This window comes from Ceratotherium simum, chromosome 20 (genome assembly GCF_057802395.1).
Source record: "Ceratotherium simum simum isolate JZ-2026a chromosome 20, ASM5780239v1, whole genome shotgun sequence".
Taxonomy (NCBI): Eukaryota; Metazoa; Chordata; class Mammalia; order Perissodactyla; family Rhinocerotidae; genus Ceratotherium; species Ceratotherium simum.
The window spans coordinates 26,698,198-26,716,775 of NC_141919.1; the positions used below are offsets into that span (position 1 = coordinate 26,698,198).

General features: G+C 39.7%; 1 protein-coding gene across 1 annotated transcript in view; it reads left to right on the plus strand.

The window, feature by feature from the left end:
- The first annotated feature begins 381 nt into the window (after nt 1-381).
- The window catches only part of PDCD1LG2 (programmed cell death 1 ligand 2), a 43,847-nt gene continuing 25,650 nt past the window's right edge, over nt 382-18,578 (plus strand). The window contains exons 1-2 of the mRNA XM_014792459.2: nt 382-451; nt 10,942-11,247. Coding sequence (XP_014647945.1) covers nt 397-451; nt 10,942-11,247 — 361 coding nt within the window. The 5' untranslated portion in view covers nt 382-396. The remainder of the gene's footprint in view (nt 452-10,941; nt 11,248-18,578) is intronic.

The window sequence follows — 18,578 nt, forward strand, 5'->3', positions numbered from 1 at the left end:
GACAAACAAGATTGGTTTTCAAGGGCCTGCTACTGAGAAAACTGTGGAAGGCTTCATGAGAGAGACAAAGAGGTACAGATAACCACCTGTGTGGGTGACTTGTGAGGACTGGTTCATATTCAGAAAAGGCTATTAGAAAAGAAAGAAGAGCTTCTAATCCGGATTGATAAAGAGCGCCTTGCTTTCTCTTACCCTATCTCTCCTCTCCTCCAGACAATCAATCTATAATTTGTCTTCCCAGCTCCACTCCACCACGGTTCAATGCTTCCCCAAAAGATTTGTTTACGAGTCATTTCCCTGTTTTCAGGAGTGAGGAAATCACCAAATCATGAGACCCAGCAAAACTACAGAAGGCCCTGATACTTTCAATTGTCTGTTTCAGATCCGGCACAGAACATGTTCCTCCTCCTGCTACTTGTGAGCCTGGGAATGCAGCTTTGTCAGACAGCAGGTAAGAAAGCACAAACGGAGGGGTCTGAGAGAGAGAAGTAGGGGACGGCGCCTAGCTGAAGTCAATGATGAGAATGTGGTCCTCAGGCTGATGGCTTTCTTTGAGAGGAAGTGTGAATACTGGCAATTACAAGCACAGCAAAAAGAATAGTGCCTAGGGTGTGGCTTGTGCACACCCACGTCCCTGTCTTACAGAAACAGGGACCGAGAATATTAGCCCATCTATCCCCACTCTCCAATAAAGGTAGTGACAAGAAGACATGACCACTCAGACCACGCACCCCTGAACTGATGCAAGAGGGCGGGGATTGAGTGTCCTGAAAGGTGAGATGCAAAGCAGCTGTCCCCTTCTCTTCTAGCTGGGAGAGTAAGGAGACAAAGGTCGGGGGGACACCTAAAGGACTCCATTACTCTAAAGAGTTTCCTGCAGACATTCTGCTGATTATTAAATATTCGTTTGAGTTCCTCTTTTAAAAAGCAACAGTAACAGCCATTGGTCATTCTTGCATTAATGTGGATTACTTAACTGCAAAATCAGTCTTTCTATCCTCTAAAGGAATAATGAACCTTAAGGCTATGCCTTTGGATTTTGAAGAACGGAGTTCTCTGGAGGGTGTGGGTGGGCAGGAAGGAAAGTAGTTTCAGAGTTTGTTGCTTTCCTGGGAAAGGTAGTTCAGAATATTTGCGTGTGCAGTCAGGACCATGAGGGCATTATTTTGGGGGAACATCAGAAGGTCAGAGAGGAAGACAGAGGTGGGCACAGGAGATTAGGTCCCTGATGATAGCAGCCCGAATCCCATGGGAAATCATTCAACATTCTGCCTTTGATAGAGAAAGAATAGCTTCTTGGGCACTGAGATCCTTTTGAAGAGCTTTTCTCTCCCTTCCAGGTGGTCCCAAACTGCTCTTTACCCAGTCACATTCCTCCCCCTCCCTTGGGCTGCCCAGCCAGGTCTGGTACTGGAAACGTCGACTTGGGGCCATCCTTGGAGAGACCCCAATATTCTGCTTACTCTAGCCCTGCTCCTGCAGTGCCAGCTGAAGGAACCCTTCATGTTTCCTTTCTAAGGGACTCTGCCTAGCTGGGATTTTAGAGACATTGAAAGGGGCAAACGCCTCCTTGCTACCAAAGAGCTTCACGTTTCCATAAAGAGACAAGAAAACAGAGGGTCAAAAGAAGGGTCCAAAGCTGCCACTCCCCGTTCCCTGACTGGGGGCTCTAGGAGAAACCTTGGGAATTGTGCAGCCTCTGTGGGTTTGCAGTTTAAAAACACTGAGACCCTGTTTTTTTGGTTTTGTTTTTGTTTTTTGCCTTTTTTCTTAGGAAAGGAGTGAGTTACTAACAAGGGGCAGCATTTTTTAGCCCTCACTGGATCTTTCTACAGAGAAAGTATCTTTCCTTCTAAGAGAAGCAGTACAAGGCAATGAAGACAAGCACTATCAGGGACAGCAACAGGGTGTAGGGACGAGAATGTACATTTACTGAGGACTGAGTCCACACCAAATACTGTGCTAGGCAATTTACGTAGGTTATCTCATTTCATCTTCACAATAACCATTTGGCAGGTTGAGGAAACTGAGACTCAGAAACTTTATTTAATTTACCCAAGATTACATAGTTACTAGGTGGCATGGGCAAGCTTCCTACAAAGCTAATGTCCTTTCTACCTTACCATGCTCCAGTGATGACGGTCGTCAAATAAGGCAGACGATCCCTAACCTTCCCACTTTGGAATGCATTTTTGGAGTTAAGTTTGATTATGGACATATATTGTTTATTCTGTACATTCACAAAACCAAAAAATAGGTATGATGAATTATGTTTATGAATTAACCAAAAGGAAACTATAAACATACTGTATTTTTGCTTTCTCCACAAACTTGGAATTCTTCTCTGCTTTCCACCATACACTATGCAGATAATACCAGTTCAAACAAATATTAAATATTTGTCTAAGTTAGAACACCTTTTCTGCACGTTTTTTTTTGTCTTATCATTTCACACCTCCCTAATTAAAGAGTTTTCATTTCAAAGGTTTCTTATAGAGGCTTCCTGAGAAAGAAAGAAAAGAAAACTAAAGAATCTGAGGACTGATTAGAGTCCCCTTCTGGGGAAGGGAAGAGATCTAGGATGGGGGTAAAAAGCACAATCTTATCCATTATGCTTACTAGGTTTGGGTTTGTTGTTTTCTTTTTACAAGAAGTATGCATTTACTTGTATATTAAAAGCAATCAGCAAGAAGTATTACTAGTATTAAAAAATATAATTTTTTTAAATATAAGAATCCTTTCAAAAGCATATGAGAGCATCCAGTGCCCAAGGAGAGCCCTGGCTATCAGGGTGGCTAGACTGATGACTTCACTTCCCTCATTGCCCTTGTGCATCCCTAGACCTGCACTCTTCATTGAAAAGAAAACAAAAAGATATATAAATTGGATCAATATGATTCCTTATTACCTCTCTGTGTAAATTTCTATTTTTAAATTTTAAAAATAATTCTTATAGGGGCCGGCCTGTGGCAATAGCGGTTAAGTGCACGCGCTCCGCTGCTGGCGGCCCCGGGTTCGGATCCCGGGCGTGCACCGATGCACCGCTTGTCCTGCCGTGCTGTGGCGGTGTCCCATATAAAGTGGAGGAAGATGGGCACAGATGTTAGCCCAGGGCCAGTCTTCCTCAGCTAAAAAGAGGAGGATTGGCAGATGTTAGCTCCAGGCTGATCTTCCTCACACACACACACAAATAACGCTTATAGCAGCATTGTTAGTCATTTCAAAAAAACAAAACCCAAATGCCCATTAATGGGCGAATACATACACTGTGGTATATTAGCAAAAGGGAATATTATACAGCATGCCAATAAATTAATTACAAAAACATGCAACTACGTCTAAGAATCTTAGTAGCATAATGTTATATAGCATAATGTTGAGTAAAAAACAAAAAGTCAAGCACAGAAGACAATACATAGCACAATGTCCTTTTTATAAACAATACATTGCTTAGGCGTATGTATTTTTAATATAAAGCTAAAAAATAGCAAGAGATTGATAAACACAATATTCAGGATGGTGATTTCCTCTGGTGGAGCCAGTAGATACACGTCATTAGTAATGTTCTAGTTCTTGGCGTGGGTGATGAGTTCACAGATGTTCATTTTACTTAATTCAATATTTAAAAATTTCTTTTTGCATTTAAACCTTTCTGTTGTAAAATATACCTTTGTGTTGTAAAATATAAAATATACAAAAGATACAGAAAACCACTTGAAACAAACGTAAAGCATCATGTTACTGTAAGGTAAACACTTTTGTAACCACCCAGGTCAAGAAATAGAACTGTGCCAGCCTCTCCAGAAACTCCTCACGTGCCCCAGCTCAATAACACCCTCCCCAAAACACTCCCCATAGCTCTATCCTATCTGCCCTTTTTTTCAGTAAAAGAAATTTTAGTAAGCACTTAGTAAGTATATGTTTTCCAAATCAGCAAATACAGATATCCCTCACTTTTATGTGGCTCTGTATATATTTCATTGGACATGCTATTTATTTAACCAGTCCTCTATTGATGGATGTTGCAGTAATCTTAATTTTTTTTTCTGAATTAACGCTTGAAAAAAATGGGTATCTCCTAAGGACTGTGATGAAAATTGAGTCTGAGTATGACTCAAGTAAACTGTTAATCATGAACTCTTTCCTTACTTGTATGTTCTGTAGATGCTCTACTGTGTTATCTATAAAATAATTTAAAGCTTGAAGTGAAAAATTAGTGGAAAACATTTTCATTTCATTTTTTAAATATGTTCTCATTTTGAAATTGACATACAGCAAAATTTACTCTTTTTCATAAAAACATCTATGAATTTTGACAAATGCATAGTCATACAACCACACCACAGTCAAAATCTAGAACAGTTCCAACACCCGTCAAACAAAAACCTCTCCCCTAACTCTTAAGCCCAGGTACCCATTGATCTATTCTCTGTCCTATAGTTTTAACTTTTCCAGAACGTCATATAAATAGGATCATTCATTAGTTGCTCTTTTTGTCTGGCTTCTTTCACTCAGCATAATGCATTTGAGATTTATCTATATTGTTGCATGTATCAATAGTTCATTCCTTTTTGTTGTTTAGTAGTATTCCACTGTATGTATGTACCACATTTTGTTTATTCATTCCCCAGTTGAGGGACTTTTTGGTTGTTTCCTATTTTTGGCAATTACAAATAAAGTTGCAATAAACATTTGTATAGAGGTTTTTGTGGGAACATGGTTTTCATTTCACTTGGGTAAATACCTAGCAGTGGGATTGCTGGGTCATATGGTAAGTATATTTTTAACTTTTTAAGAAATCATCAAACGTTTCCACAATGTCTACACCATTTTTGCACTCTCATTAGCAAAGTATGAGAGTTCCAATTGTCCCACAGTCTTGACAGCACTTTGTACTGACATTGTCATTTCTTTTTAAAGATTTTATTTATTTATTTTCCCCCCAAAGCCCCAGTAGATAGTTGTATGTCATAGCTGCACATCCTTCTAGTTGTTTGTCATTTCTTTTTATAAGTCACTCTAATAGGTGTATAGAAGTAGCTCCTTGTGGTTTAATTTGCATTTCCCTAATATCTAATGATGATAAGCATATGTTCTTCTGACTATTGGCCATTCATATTTCTTCTTTGGTGAAGTGTTTTTTCAAATCATTTGACCATTTTTAATTGGGTTGTTTCTTTTCTTATTAAGTTTTGAGAATTCTTTATATATTCTGGATACAAGTCCTTTAGCAGATATGTGATATGCAAATATTTTCTCCTCGTCTGTGGCTCATCGTTTCATTTTCTTAACAGTGTCTTTTGCAGAGCAAAGATTTTAATTTTGACGAAATCTGATTTATCAATTTTTTCTTTTATGGGTTGTGCTTTTGGTGGCATATCTAAGAACTCTTTGCCTAACCCAAGATCTAGAAGATTTTCTTCTATGTTTTCTTCTAAACATTTTACAGTTGTACATTTTACATTTAGGTTTATAATCCATCTTGTGTTAATCTTCATACCAAGTATGAACTATAGTTTGAGGCTCTTTTTTTTTTTTGCATATGGATGTTCAGTTGCTCCAGCTCAATTTGTTGAATAGACCATCCTTTCTCCACTGAATCGCCATTACAACTTTGTCAAAAATCAATTGGCCATATTCATGTGGGTCTATTTCTAGACTCTCCATTCTGTTCTATTGATCTATGCATATACGCTTTCGCTTATATCACACTCTTTTGATTACTGTAATGTTATAGTTCTTTTTTTTTCTTACATTTTCATTTCAAAACCTAAGACATCTTGTAACCCAAATTCATTTAAGGGGAAATATTTATTTTTGCACTTTGTCATGTCTTGGAGAAAAAAATTACTCCAGTCTTACTCCTTTCGTTGGTGTTTCCTTCTTTCTTCATCCTTCAGAGATGGACAAAAACCAAGGGGGCACATGACCATGGTGATGCTTGAGGTCACTCTGGGGCAGGGACCACACCCTGGGTCACTCCATTTAGCCCATCTTCAGCCTCCAAAATGACTTCTGCTGACCCCTGAGGTATACAAAGCAGAAAAATCAGGTTAGGAAAAGGATTTCTAAGAGACGAGATGTCTCCATGCAGTGTTCCTACAAAGAGGAGCACATACGTCAGGAACCAGAGTTTTCTGAAGACTGTGGCTGTGCGCAGCAGGCACCCCCCCCCTCATCCCCTTCAAGTATATTAGGTAGAAAGTCTGAAAATCTTAAGCTTCTGTTGTTAAATGGAAAAAAAGTATAAAATTAGCTTAAAGAGGAAGCTATCTTGGGAGATAATGCAAATAATTTGTTTTGTGTTTCCTGGAGATGTGACAGGTGCTGACTCTCATTGATGTCTGATTGCAAATAAAATGCAAAGTTCCCCCAAGAACTTTCAAAAAGGCTCCAGTATTACTCAATCCAGCTGCTTTAATCTGTCTAAAGAACCTGCATGCATGAATTCTTCATGCCCTGGCCAAGTCCTTTACCTTTTAATTTAGTCAAGAGGCCTAAATGAATGGGAAAATCTGTTTTGTCTGCTTAATTTCGTAGTCATGAAAACTTTCCGATTTTCTCCTTTGTCTGATACCTTCAAAAATTCAATGCTAGATTGAAGCTTAATTTAATGACCATGTGGCGTATGAAACAGAACACAAGTGTCTCTTTTTTTTAGCATAAAGTTGAAAAGTATACCTATCTGTTTCATGGATGTAGTATATACATGCCAGTGGATATACAGTCATATCTGTAGAGTTGTTAGGAGTACAGTTGCAAGATAGAGAGATATGAATTTGAAATCCAACTTCATGAGCTACCACTCTTTGACCTTGGGCAAGTTGTATGACTTCTTTAAGCCTCAGTTTCCCCATCTGTAAAATGGGGATAGTAACTCCTACCTTGCAGAGTTTGGGGAACAACAAATGAGATAATGATGTAAAGCTTACCCCACTGTTTGGCTCATTGTGTTTAATAAATGTTAACTATTACTCTACTTCCCAATAACAGTCCATGTGCATGTGAATCACCTCAACCTTATTAAAATGCAGATTCTGCCTCTCTAGGTCTGGGGCAGTGCCTGAGACTCTGCATTCCTAACTAACTCCCAGGTGAAGCTGAGGACATTTTGAATGGCAGGATGATAAAAGATGTTTGCAAGTACAGGTGTTTTATTTCTCTAACCATTGGTTTTCAATATTGTCTGCACATTAGAAGCTCCCAGGGAAATTTTTTTAAAAACTCATGCTGGCCTCACAAAAGAACTAGAATTTGATTTTAAAGGATCCGAAGTGGGGCCTGGGCATTAATGTGTTTTAAAAGCTGCCCAGATTGACAGCCAAGGTTGAGGCCCTCTGCTTAGTGATTCTAATGTGCAGCCAGGCTTGAGAAAAACCTCTTCTCAGAATTGTTTGCAAGAGTGTTTTGGTTTCCTCTGTAATTTACAATAAATAAGAATATTTTAGGATTTCAAAAGTGTGTCGCATTTTCTAAACTCCTCATTTTATATGGGGTAATCAAGCTCAAAGCTTGGCATGTCTTAGAAGCTTTAATTAGGGCAAAATTAAACCAAATAACAATTAATCTTCCAGTTATTCTGAGCTGCTCAGATACTTCATACATGTTTGCTAATTGCTAATTGCTCTTTCCTCTTTTGAACATTAGCTGAAAATGTCACCTGCCTGAGAGGTAGCATACTCTATGCCTACAACTCCTGGACCCATAGACTATCTGGGTCGAGGGGAAAAGCAAGTAGAAAATGGATTTTTGTTAAAGGCCCAGACAGAAAAGAGGGGAGTTCTGCTGTATGCTACGGGGAGTTCCAGAGGAAGTTACAGGCGTTCTCTCTCTCATGAGAAGAAAGCATAACTGTGGTAAATAAACTTGCTATAAATTCAATAGAGACTGCACCCAAGTCCTCTAACTAATTCTTGTTATAGTGCAGACTCAGCAACTAACCTTCCTTGCAAGCCCCATTTCTCTTCCCTGTTTCCTGTTCTATTGTCTGTAATAAAAGAATAGAAAGAAGTAGTATGAGGAGAGTAAAAGTAGTATAAATTCCTGAACCTGGTACACAGAAGATGGTTAACACATATTTGATGGATTAATAAATAAATAGTATTCTTCAGGGTGGAATGGATTTGGTGTCAGGTGGCTCTGTCTTAGTTATAAGGGGAATTAATAACTCAAGTATTTGGAGACGATTCCCATCATAAAAAGATTTACCCTTAAGAGTGTCCTATTCTGGAGACCCAGGTGAGAGTTATTACAAGTGTTCAGTGGATTCCACAAAAATGGAATCATGTAGGAAATTCTGAAGCACAACATCTCTCTGCACACGTATCATCCCAGAGTCTTCTCAACCTGGCCAGGCAGGTGCAGGTGTAATTAGCATTGTTTTACACAGAGGCACTCATGTTATAGCTCTGCCCCTGCCCCCATCCTGCACAAAAGGATGCTGGGTGAAAGTAACTCCTTTCTGTACCGTAGATCTCTGCTGGAAAGGCACATTAATGTTCTAGTTGTGCTTGCCTTGCCGATCTTGGGCAAGCTGCAGTTTGATGAAAGGAAAACAGAAGTGAATACGGTTAGGCTGATCCTTTCTTGCTCCCTCTTCTTCTTTCTGTCATTTATTTGCCAAATGCTTAACTGGAACTTAGTATGGACTGGGCACTCAACCTGGTCACTGCTTTCAAACAAATTCAAACTGGTCACTGCCTTCAAAGACTTGCAGGATAGTAAGAGGAAAAACTTGAGTCAGAAGAGAATTGCAATGTGAATCATTCAAGCAACAGAAAACCCAAAATTACTTATACTGTGAAATCTGTTGCCCAAGGTGGTCAGGAATGGGCTGTCCTAGTTAATAAAATATTGTGGTTAATAAAGAATGGCCACGCGTTCCATGTATGGATTACCACTTTCCCAAGAATTAAAACATGGTACAAAAGAAAGCAACCAAGGTTTGCTGATGGCCTACTGCCTGCCAAAATAAGGCACTTCACATGTGCCATTTTGTCTAGCTGTCACCACAATCCTGAGAGGTAGCTATTAACCTTGTACCTTTACAGATAAAGAGGCTGAAACTCATGGAGGTTAAATGACATGTTCAAGATCAAAAGGCTCATAATCCTGATACAGTCAGAATTTGAACCCAAGTTTGTCTGTCACTAAATCCTATACTCTTTCCATATTGTGTTTTACATGGAAATAACTTCTAAAATAGCATCTGCTTAGACACCACCCCCAAATATTTGTTGAATGGATGCTTTGACTGATTAAATTAATGAATGAGGGCTGGCCCCGTGGCTTAGCAGTTAAGTGCGTGCGCTCCGCTGCTGGCGGCCCAGGTTCGAATCCCGGGTGCACACCGACGCACCGCTTCTCCAGCCATGCTGAGGCCGCGTCCCACATACAGCAACTGGAAGGATGTGCAGCTATGACATACAACTATCTACTGGGGCTTTGGAGGGAAAAAATAAATAAATAAAATCTTAAAAAAATAAAAATAAATTAATGAATGAATGAAGCAAGTTCTACTGAACATCATTCTATCTAATCTGTCATGATTCAGAAGCTCCTTCAAGATCTTGCTGTACCTCAGTCATAATGAATATCCTTCATTATGTTGAAAGCAGCATAATTTTGTACAGTTTCTCATACTTTATTCATGCATCCACTACCTTCATTGGTTTTGCCATGTTTGACCACTCTTTATGCAACTGTTTTTATAGAATTCTTTAAATCAACTCAGCTTTATTTTTTTAATAAAACGGTATATCCCTGTGGTAAACGAATGACCAGTATCACTAGCACTGGGAAATAGAGGATATGAGCAAACATAAATACAATGAGAGTAAGTGGTGTTATTAAATTCTACCCAGATACCATTATCTACCTGGGAGCCTCCTGTTTTATTAAAAGGAAAAATAGCTAGTGTTAGAGGTGTGAGGGTCTAGTTGCAAGTTACACATAATTTGAAGGATTGCAGTAGAATTGAAAAGGGAATAAATTCCTCTCTGAATAATCCAATTCCCTTTAGGCCTGGATTCTGCCCTATCTAAAACCATTTTGCATACTTCTAATGATACGTGCCTCATATTTTGGGAAATACTCTTTCAGTGGAAACTATAGATATTGAAGTGAAACATCTGAGTGGCTGCGAATTTTATTAACTGTATATCCTACAGTGAACCTCTTGGAGCCAGTTTCCTCAACTATAAAAGAGTAATGATAATATATATTTCATGGTCATATTTTCAAGACTAAATGATATAGTTATAAAGAGCCTGGCACATAGTAGGTAATACCCTAAATATTAGTTCCAGTCTTCTTTCCCCTTGTTGATAGAAAAGGAGAAGCTTCTACAGTGGGCTTGTATGATGTGGTGGTTAAGACTACTGGGTGGTTTGTATGATGTGGTGGTTAAGAGCACTGGTGGTTAGGGGCACTCAGGATTTAGCAATACATGGATCTGAGCCTGACTGTGCAATCTTAGGCAAGTTGCTTAACCTTTCTGTGTCTTAGTTTCATTCTTTAAAAAGAGGATGGCTCTGGGAAGACTAAATGAGATCATGTGTTAGCAGAGGCCTAACATACAGTAAGAACAAGTGATGGTTGTTTCTATTTCTATCACTGGTGAGAGGAGGGAGTATTTGGAAGACAATAATGTAATTTGATCCATATGAAGAAAATGAGCCTGGATAATAGGTGGCGGGAGGGCAATCAGCTGCACAGGTGGGGCATGTTGAGAGGTGAGAACTACCTCAGAGCAGTGGCTCAAGAATTCCACTCTTGCCCAAACTGGATCAGGCAAAGGACAGAAAGCAGACCAAGGGATTGCCCAGATAATGACAGGAATCTCCTGGGAAATGGGGGTGGGACGGGTCTCCTCAGCTCCCACTCTGTACAGAACTGAACTGTGAAGGCAGACAATGGGAGAATGTCTTGTTTTCTCTTCAGCTTTATTCATAGTGACGGTCCCTAAGGAACAGTACACGGTAGACTACGGCAGCAACGTGACCCTGGAGTGTGATTTTGACACTGGAGGTCATGTGGAACTCACAGATTTAAAAGCCAGTTTGCAAAAGGCGGAAAATGATACATCTTTGCACAGTGAAAGAGCCACTTTACTGGAGGATCAGCTGCCCCTGGGGAAGGCCTTATTCCACATCCCCCGAGTCCAAGTGAGGGATGCGGGGCAGTACCGCTGCCTGATCATCTATGGGGTCGCCTGGGACTACAAGTACCTGAGTCTGAAAGTCAAAGGTGAGTAGCTTCAGGGACTGGAATCCGTGGAGGCATCTCTTCAACCCAGGACTTGTATTAGCTGCAAGTAAGAGAAGCCCACTAAAGCTAGCTCAAGCAAAAACTGGGGGGATAGTCATAAAGAGACAGAGCTACCTTAGAGAAAACAAAAGTATCTGCCCAGAAATATTTTTTGACATCTGAGTATAAAGCAGCTGAGGTGATGGTATACAGGAGTAGGAGTTGCAGGAATAAAAGGGGTCTAGAGGAAGCCAGGAAAATGAATCCCTGAAAGGCGGGGGGGACCAAAGATAAATTTGCCTAATCCACAATTCTTCCTAGGAACAACCCTGACTTTATTATTAAGCAACTCTTTCAGAGTCCAGAGTTTTTTAAACCATGGTTTGCCATCCATTAATCTCAATTTAGTGAGTAGCAACCAGGTGGCTGATTTTTGCCCAATAAAATGAATAAACCAAATGAATGGAATAGGTCAGAGTCCATCACATAGTAGGGCTGAGTGTGGTTTTGTGAAACTCTTATTTCAGAGGGGTGTATGTGGTGTGTGTGTGTGTGTGTGTGTGTATTGGCTCATGGTGTAAACGTTTTCTCTCACTGAGTTATAGTCTAAAAAGTTTGGAAAATACTACTCTAGTTCCAGGCTCATCTATTGCAGATGAAGCAGCTGAAGTCCAGAGAAATGAAGTGGGGCCCCTGACGAGCCCAGTTAAGTCAACAGCTGTCCCCATTCCTCTGGTTCAGGGCTCTCTCCACCACAACCTGGGCCAAGAACCTAAATCTGAAGAGAATCTTAAAGTTCTTATTTGTTCTGGGAAAAGTCATTGAGGAAAGACAAGTAACAACTGTAAAAGAATAGATTTGGCTCTGTTCCTTGGCTTGTGATTTCAGCCTTCATTGACTTTCTGAGTTAAACTATGCCAGTTTTTTCCTGTCCCCTCCCTATTCCACCCATTAGGCCTCAAAGGCTCTGTTCTGTCTTCTGAAAGTTCTGTGTATTTTGGTCCCTAAAGACCACTGACCTTGGCAGCAATCATGTGACTTTATGATCTGGTACAAAGAAGGACAAACTAGAAAGATTAGACATAAGGGTGAATGTTGTTTTCACCTGTGACCTTGAATGGATTATTTCACCTTTAATAATCTCACATTTTTCTTATTTGTAAAAGGATAGTAATAGTAGCACCTACCACATAGGATTATTGTAAGAATTAAAAGAGATAATGGACATAAAGAACTGAGCGTGTGGTGAATGTCCAGTGATTTGGTTAAAAGACTCTATTATAGGGACAGTGACCTCCTCATACCTCAATTATCAATGAGTCATCAGGAAAGCTATTAGCCTGGATATAACTGCCTTCTATCTTTAATGCATTTCCCACGTCCAGGCATCAGCTGGGAGGAACTCCAGAACATTGAAGTTCATCTGAGTTCAATTAACAGGAAGAAAGAGGTTTATACATTCTCATGACCTTCTAACATACTTGGGTATTTGCAGTCCTACATCACTGCCCCCATGTCTGTTGATCTCTATTTGAAAGCTATAATGCATCTAGGGTCTTTGGGCAATTTAGGGCCAGTCATCCCACTCTTTCTCTCCAGCTGAGGGCTGCCCCTCATTCCTGGGAAGACACTCTGCCTGCTTCCCCACCTAGACCAGGGATGGCTCAGGTGTGGAACAGATTTATTCCTTAAATCTTAATTATTAATTCTTTAAATCCTTAATGGTCTTCAAACTAGGGTATATGGGGGTCACAAAGACTTTGTAAGGGATGCACAGGCACACGCAGTTTTAGGAAATGAATTTCTAGATCTTCATCTTCCCCAAGCACTTTTCCCCCAAATTGAGTGTGCCTGAGAATGTGCCTTCCAGGCAAGGCTCTTGGAGTTCCCCTAAAATACTTCCTCTTTTATTATTGCTTTCTCCCACTTCAGAAAAAGCCCACCTCTCACCCATCATGAATATAGTACATTGTCCCGGGGTACAAAAACCTCCATAGTGCTAAACAAAAGAGTGACTGGAAATATTGATACCTTATCAAACTGTAATAACTAACAAATCCTTTTCAAATCAGATAATATCAAATTCTCTGTTTTAACACAATTGAAAGAGGCTCTAGCAGAGTTAATAGCTGACAATAAAAAATGAAGTAATTTTTGCCATATAAGTCATAAAACATTCAAAGAATGAAATGGCATTACTATAATAAAACTGCTTCCATTCCCACCTACTTATTCATATGAACAAGATTCTTTAGCTCTTATAGCTACAAAAAATGAAAATAGAAATAAAATTGATACTGAACCTTGTCTTATTCCAACCATAAGTTATAGGCATCCTTAGATTCACGAGCAAATTGAAAAAGAGTCCCATTCATCCCATTAAGAGATACGTTTCTAGTAAATTTTTATCTTTATGTTTAATAATTATCAATATTCAGACTATTTTACATTTTTATTTTACACGTGCTGATAATAATGGAAATTAGATTTCAATGCAGAAGAAAACTTTGATCACTTAAAGCCTTATGGTCACAAGAAAAAAATTAATTTCAATAGCTATCCATATTTTGTTGTTGCAAAGAATCATAAGGATAGTCAATAAAAGAGCTTTCATATATGTTGCATTAGGATAAAATCCTGTAGAAAAAGTGGAATGGGAACTGAGGTTCAAGGAACAAAAAGGAGCAATGCAAAGCTCTGACCATTAGAGAAGAATTTTTGTATGTATTTTTCAATGGATGGTTGTGTGTATAAAAGACACCTTCTTTGATATCTAGATGACATTGGATACATATGGAAGAGTGAAATAATTGTTTTACTAAAAATATAAAAGTTCATAAAATGCTAAGCAACATATATTTTCCAATACAGAAACTTAACGAAAAACTTGAAAAGAATCAACTTAATAAATATGTGAGAGGGTGCACACTGCATCACAATTCTTTTAGGAGGAATGCAAGCCAAAAAAAAAAAAAAAAAGTTGAAGATAATTACCTAAGAATATTCTACCTTGTCTCTGAAGGAATCAGGGGAAATCTGGGGCCCCAGTTAGGATTTGCTTAAATGGAATAGGACTAGACGAAGGAAGTGCTTTTACCTTAAAATGCCTGATCTATGGCATAAACCTAGACAATGGGTTTATAGCACCTTCTCTGATGTTCGGGTAACAGTTTGTATTAAATACAGTGAAAAGAGAACTGATTTCAAAAGCACAGGGGGAAAAATACTAGCTAGACTGGATAGTGAGTCTAGAAGAGACAGTAGTAATAAGAGGCTACAGTTTCTGAAAAGCCAGGTTGCGACTATAGGCTGTGAGTAATCTGTCTGAGGAAGGGCAAGAAGTGTGCCTGAAGACAAGAGCACAGTAGCCCAGAAAGGCCTGGAGAGTCCAGGGATCTCATGGAGGAGCTTGGGCTGAGAACTGGCCTGTGCAAAGGCTCTCAGACAGGCACAGAGCAAATACTAAGAACAGAAGGGCCGAACCAGCCTGATGGCCCGGGCAGGGCGTGAGAATGGGCATGGGAGAGAGCCAACACCCGGCATGGGCTGAGGCTTACAGAAGTACTTCAAACAAGAAAAAGGCCCAAGATAGACAGGAGTGCAACTTCAGCAAGTGGAGGAAGGAGGCAGTATGGCTTCCATTTTCTCTCACAAGAGAAATGGCCTTCGCCCTAAGAAGAGAAGACAAAGGGCATGGGGAGGAAACAGCCCAAAAGAAGCAACGCAGCAGTGAAAAGATGACTGTGGTTTAGCCTCTAGGCCCAGAGAAAGCATTTGCTAAAAGAACTTACTGATGGGGCTGTCTGTTCTCAGTGTCTTTTCTCCATTGGAGAAACAGAAGGAAATAAGAAAAGCTAAGAAAACAATGTCCTGAAGTTTGAAGGGGGAAAAAGCTCCTGGGAATTACAAGCTGTTTAGCCTAATGTTCCCCTCCAGGCCGTTTAATAGATGAACTAGGAGCAATCCTAAAAGATTATTTCAGTGATTACTGGAAACCTGCCTGAATTCTCTAAGACCAAGGAATGTAAAACTACATTTTTTCACCTTCGTTACTGTCATGATGATAATAAAGCAGATGAACTAGTAGCTGTGTACAGTTTATTTCAGAAATGATAGAGTTGCCAGTAACATGTATCAGATTGTCAGAGACAATCAGGAAAACAGAAACCATTTAATCCAGTGGAAACTGAAATCTGGAAATAGTGATTCTTTTGATGGAAGAGACTGAGAAGCCAACCAGGGAACAGGAAAGCAAATTAGTGATTTGCAATAGCAGAGAGCTGCCACCACCTCTGGGCTGGAGGGAAAGGAGGAAGGCAGGGGAGCCCAGGGGCCAGAGTCTCTTGACAGACACTGGAACCCCAATGGGCCTATCCAGGGAAGAGATGCAGCTGCTGCTGGAGAGGCCATTATACGCGTAGGGCGTAGAGGAGAAATGCTCTAAGTTCTCCTTATGCTCACCCTCCAGTCTTCCTATCTTGCCCCCTATTGGCTATCAAGAGCCTGGGGTACACAGCCTACAGGAGTCAGCCTTCCCGCAGTATAGAGCAGAGAAGAAAAATTGAAGGATGGATCTGAGGGCAGGCAGGTCCTGGACTCACACAGTGCACATCTTGTGCACAAAGTGGTAAAATGTAGGATGAATAATAGTATAGTTGACTGGATCTATAACAAAATGAATGAAACTAGTACAGTCAAGTGCCACATAACGACATTTCAGTCAACGATGGACCACATATATGACAGTGGTCCCATAAGATTAGTATCATATAGCCTAGGTGTGTAGTAGACTATATCATTTAGGTTTATATAAGTACGTTCTGTGATGTTCACACAATGATAAAATTGCCCAACAACGCACTTCTCAGAATGTATCCCTACCATTAAGCGATGCGTGACTGTAGTTGTTGACTCAGAGCCAACAAAGGGTGATTGATGGTCTTGGGTCAACCTGGAGACAATCTCCAAGTGCCAAGGGGTCTGTTATAGCCAGCCTAGCTGGGCAGTAGATCATTTATGTAAGAAAATTGATCTTATGACCTTAGGCTGTATTAAAACCCTGTGTTGAGCCTAAAGTGTGCTCAGCGCATAAGTAATTAGTCACACTATACTTTGTGCTGCTTAGATAATATCTGGAATATAGGTTGTGTGACATTGGCAAAAATAAATTGAATCCAAAGACCAGTATCCGGAACTGGGTCTGAAAACTGTGTCCTGCGAGATACAGTGGAAGAAAGCAGGCACGTTTTACCTAGACGTGAAAAGACTATATGGAGTCTTGCCAGTTATCTTCAAATACATGAAGTGTTGCCTTATCATATGGAAGAGCCAATAATAATTGCTAACACCAATTGAATATTTATTATGTTCTAGGTGCCTAACTCATTTAATCATCCTAACACCCCTGTTAAGGATAAGTATTATCGCATCCATTTTATAAATGAGAAACCTGAGGCCTTGACAGGTCACGTAACCAGCCCTTGGCTCACGCCTAGTCAAAGTTTTCAGAATCTGAAGCCCACGTTCTTAACTACTATGCTTACCATAGTTGTTTTACTAACCAGACAAGTACGAATGGGTTGAAGCTACAATGAGACAAAATTTGAATTGGCATAAGGATGGTCTTCCCAAGGAGAGTTAACTTTTGTCTAATCATGGCAGTGACTGCTTCTGGAAGTAGAAGCTTCCATTCACAGATATATTTAATCAAAAGTTAGTTATATAGGAGGTAACAATATCAGAAAAGAACTATTATTAAAGGTAAAAAGGGACATTTCATAATGATAAAAATGTCAATTCGACAGGAAGACATAACAATCCTAAATGTCAATATATCTCTAACAATATAGCTTCAAAATAAATAAAACAATAATTGACAGACCTAAAAGGAGAAATAAACCAATCTACAATTACATTTGAAGATTTCAACTCATCTCTATTATAACTGGTGGAACAAATAAAAAAGAAAATAGAAGAGTTGAACAACATAGTTAGCCATCTTGACCTAAGTGGCATATATAAAACTTACACTCAACAGCTGAAGAATACACACTATTTCCAAGTACATGTGAAACGTTCATTAAGATAGTTATCTAGCAAAGTTGCTGCAGAATATATTTCTCATTAAGTAGGAAGTTGGGCTAGTTGAATTTTAGCATCAATTTCACCTCTGAAATTCTAAAATTTACTCATCTTTTCCTAAGAATATCACTCTCAGTCCAGCTTCCCCATTGTGTGTTGCTGATAAGGATGCCTCCTCAGCCACTTCCCAAATACAAAAGAGGCTGTGGTGGCACCTTCAATATTGTATAAATAGGATGTGGGCTCCTGTCCCTTCCCCAAACCTTGCTGATTCTTTTGGTTGAACATCTCTCTCCTCTGATCCCTCATTTCTACATCCCAAGTCAAAGCCTCAGCCCAGCTCCGATTCCTGGCCCTCCTACCTGAAATCACCTCTCAACTGGCCACTAAGATCAGCTTCTTGTCCCAAGCTACCCTGAGGGAACAGGCCAGACTCTCACCCACAACACACTTAACCTATGAATCCATTTATTCTCCTCCATCCCCACAAAGACCCCAGAGCTTACAGAAATAAACTACAATATAATAGGGTGAAATGATTATAAGAGGACATCAAACCAAGGGAAAATAAGTGTAGATAGATAACATAAAACGAGAGATAAAGTGAGTACTCAAAATGTATGCTTCAGATACTGTTTGATTGATAGAGGTAGACCAAAATTTGGCTCCAAGGAGACTGGTGCGTCTAATCAGTTCAAGGCCTTCAGTAGGCTGCTTCAGATCCTGATTCTCCTATATTCTGCTAGTTCTGAGTGCCCTTAAGTCCTCTAAGAAAACAAATCCTTCTTCCTGTGTATGTTGCTCCATCCCTAGACTTTTGCAATTACGTAGAGAATCATCTTTTTATAATGATTCCAGTGCAGAATTCAGAATACCGTGGCCATGAAGGGCATGAGTTCAAGGCACTCCACCCACCCCGCAGATTTCAGCTTTTCCTTATTTACAAAATAGGAATACGCATTTTACCTACCTCATAGGGCACTTCATGCAGTTTAAATGACATAATATATGTTAAGGGGATGGAGTCAGGTTTTAGAGCCTCTCACCCCTGCTCCTTTCCCAGTTCTTGACTAAGTAAGATATACCCAACTGTTGACTATTTTAGGCAGAATCTAGGTTTTTATTTTTTTTCCTCCTAATCTCAAAGAGAACAGAGGAAAGGGGGGAGTGGAAAGTCAATTTTCTCTTGAAGATATTAGAAAAAACACTAAAGAAAGTGAGATATGGGTGTTATCTAGTGATTTTATTTA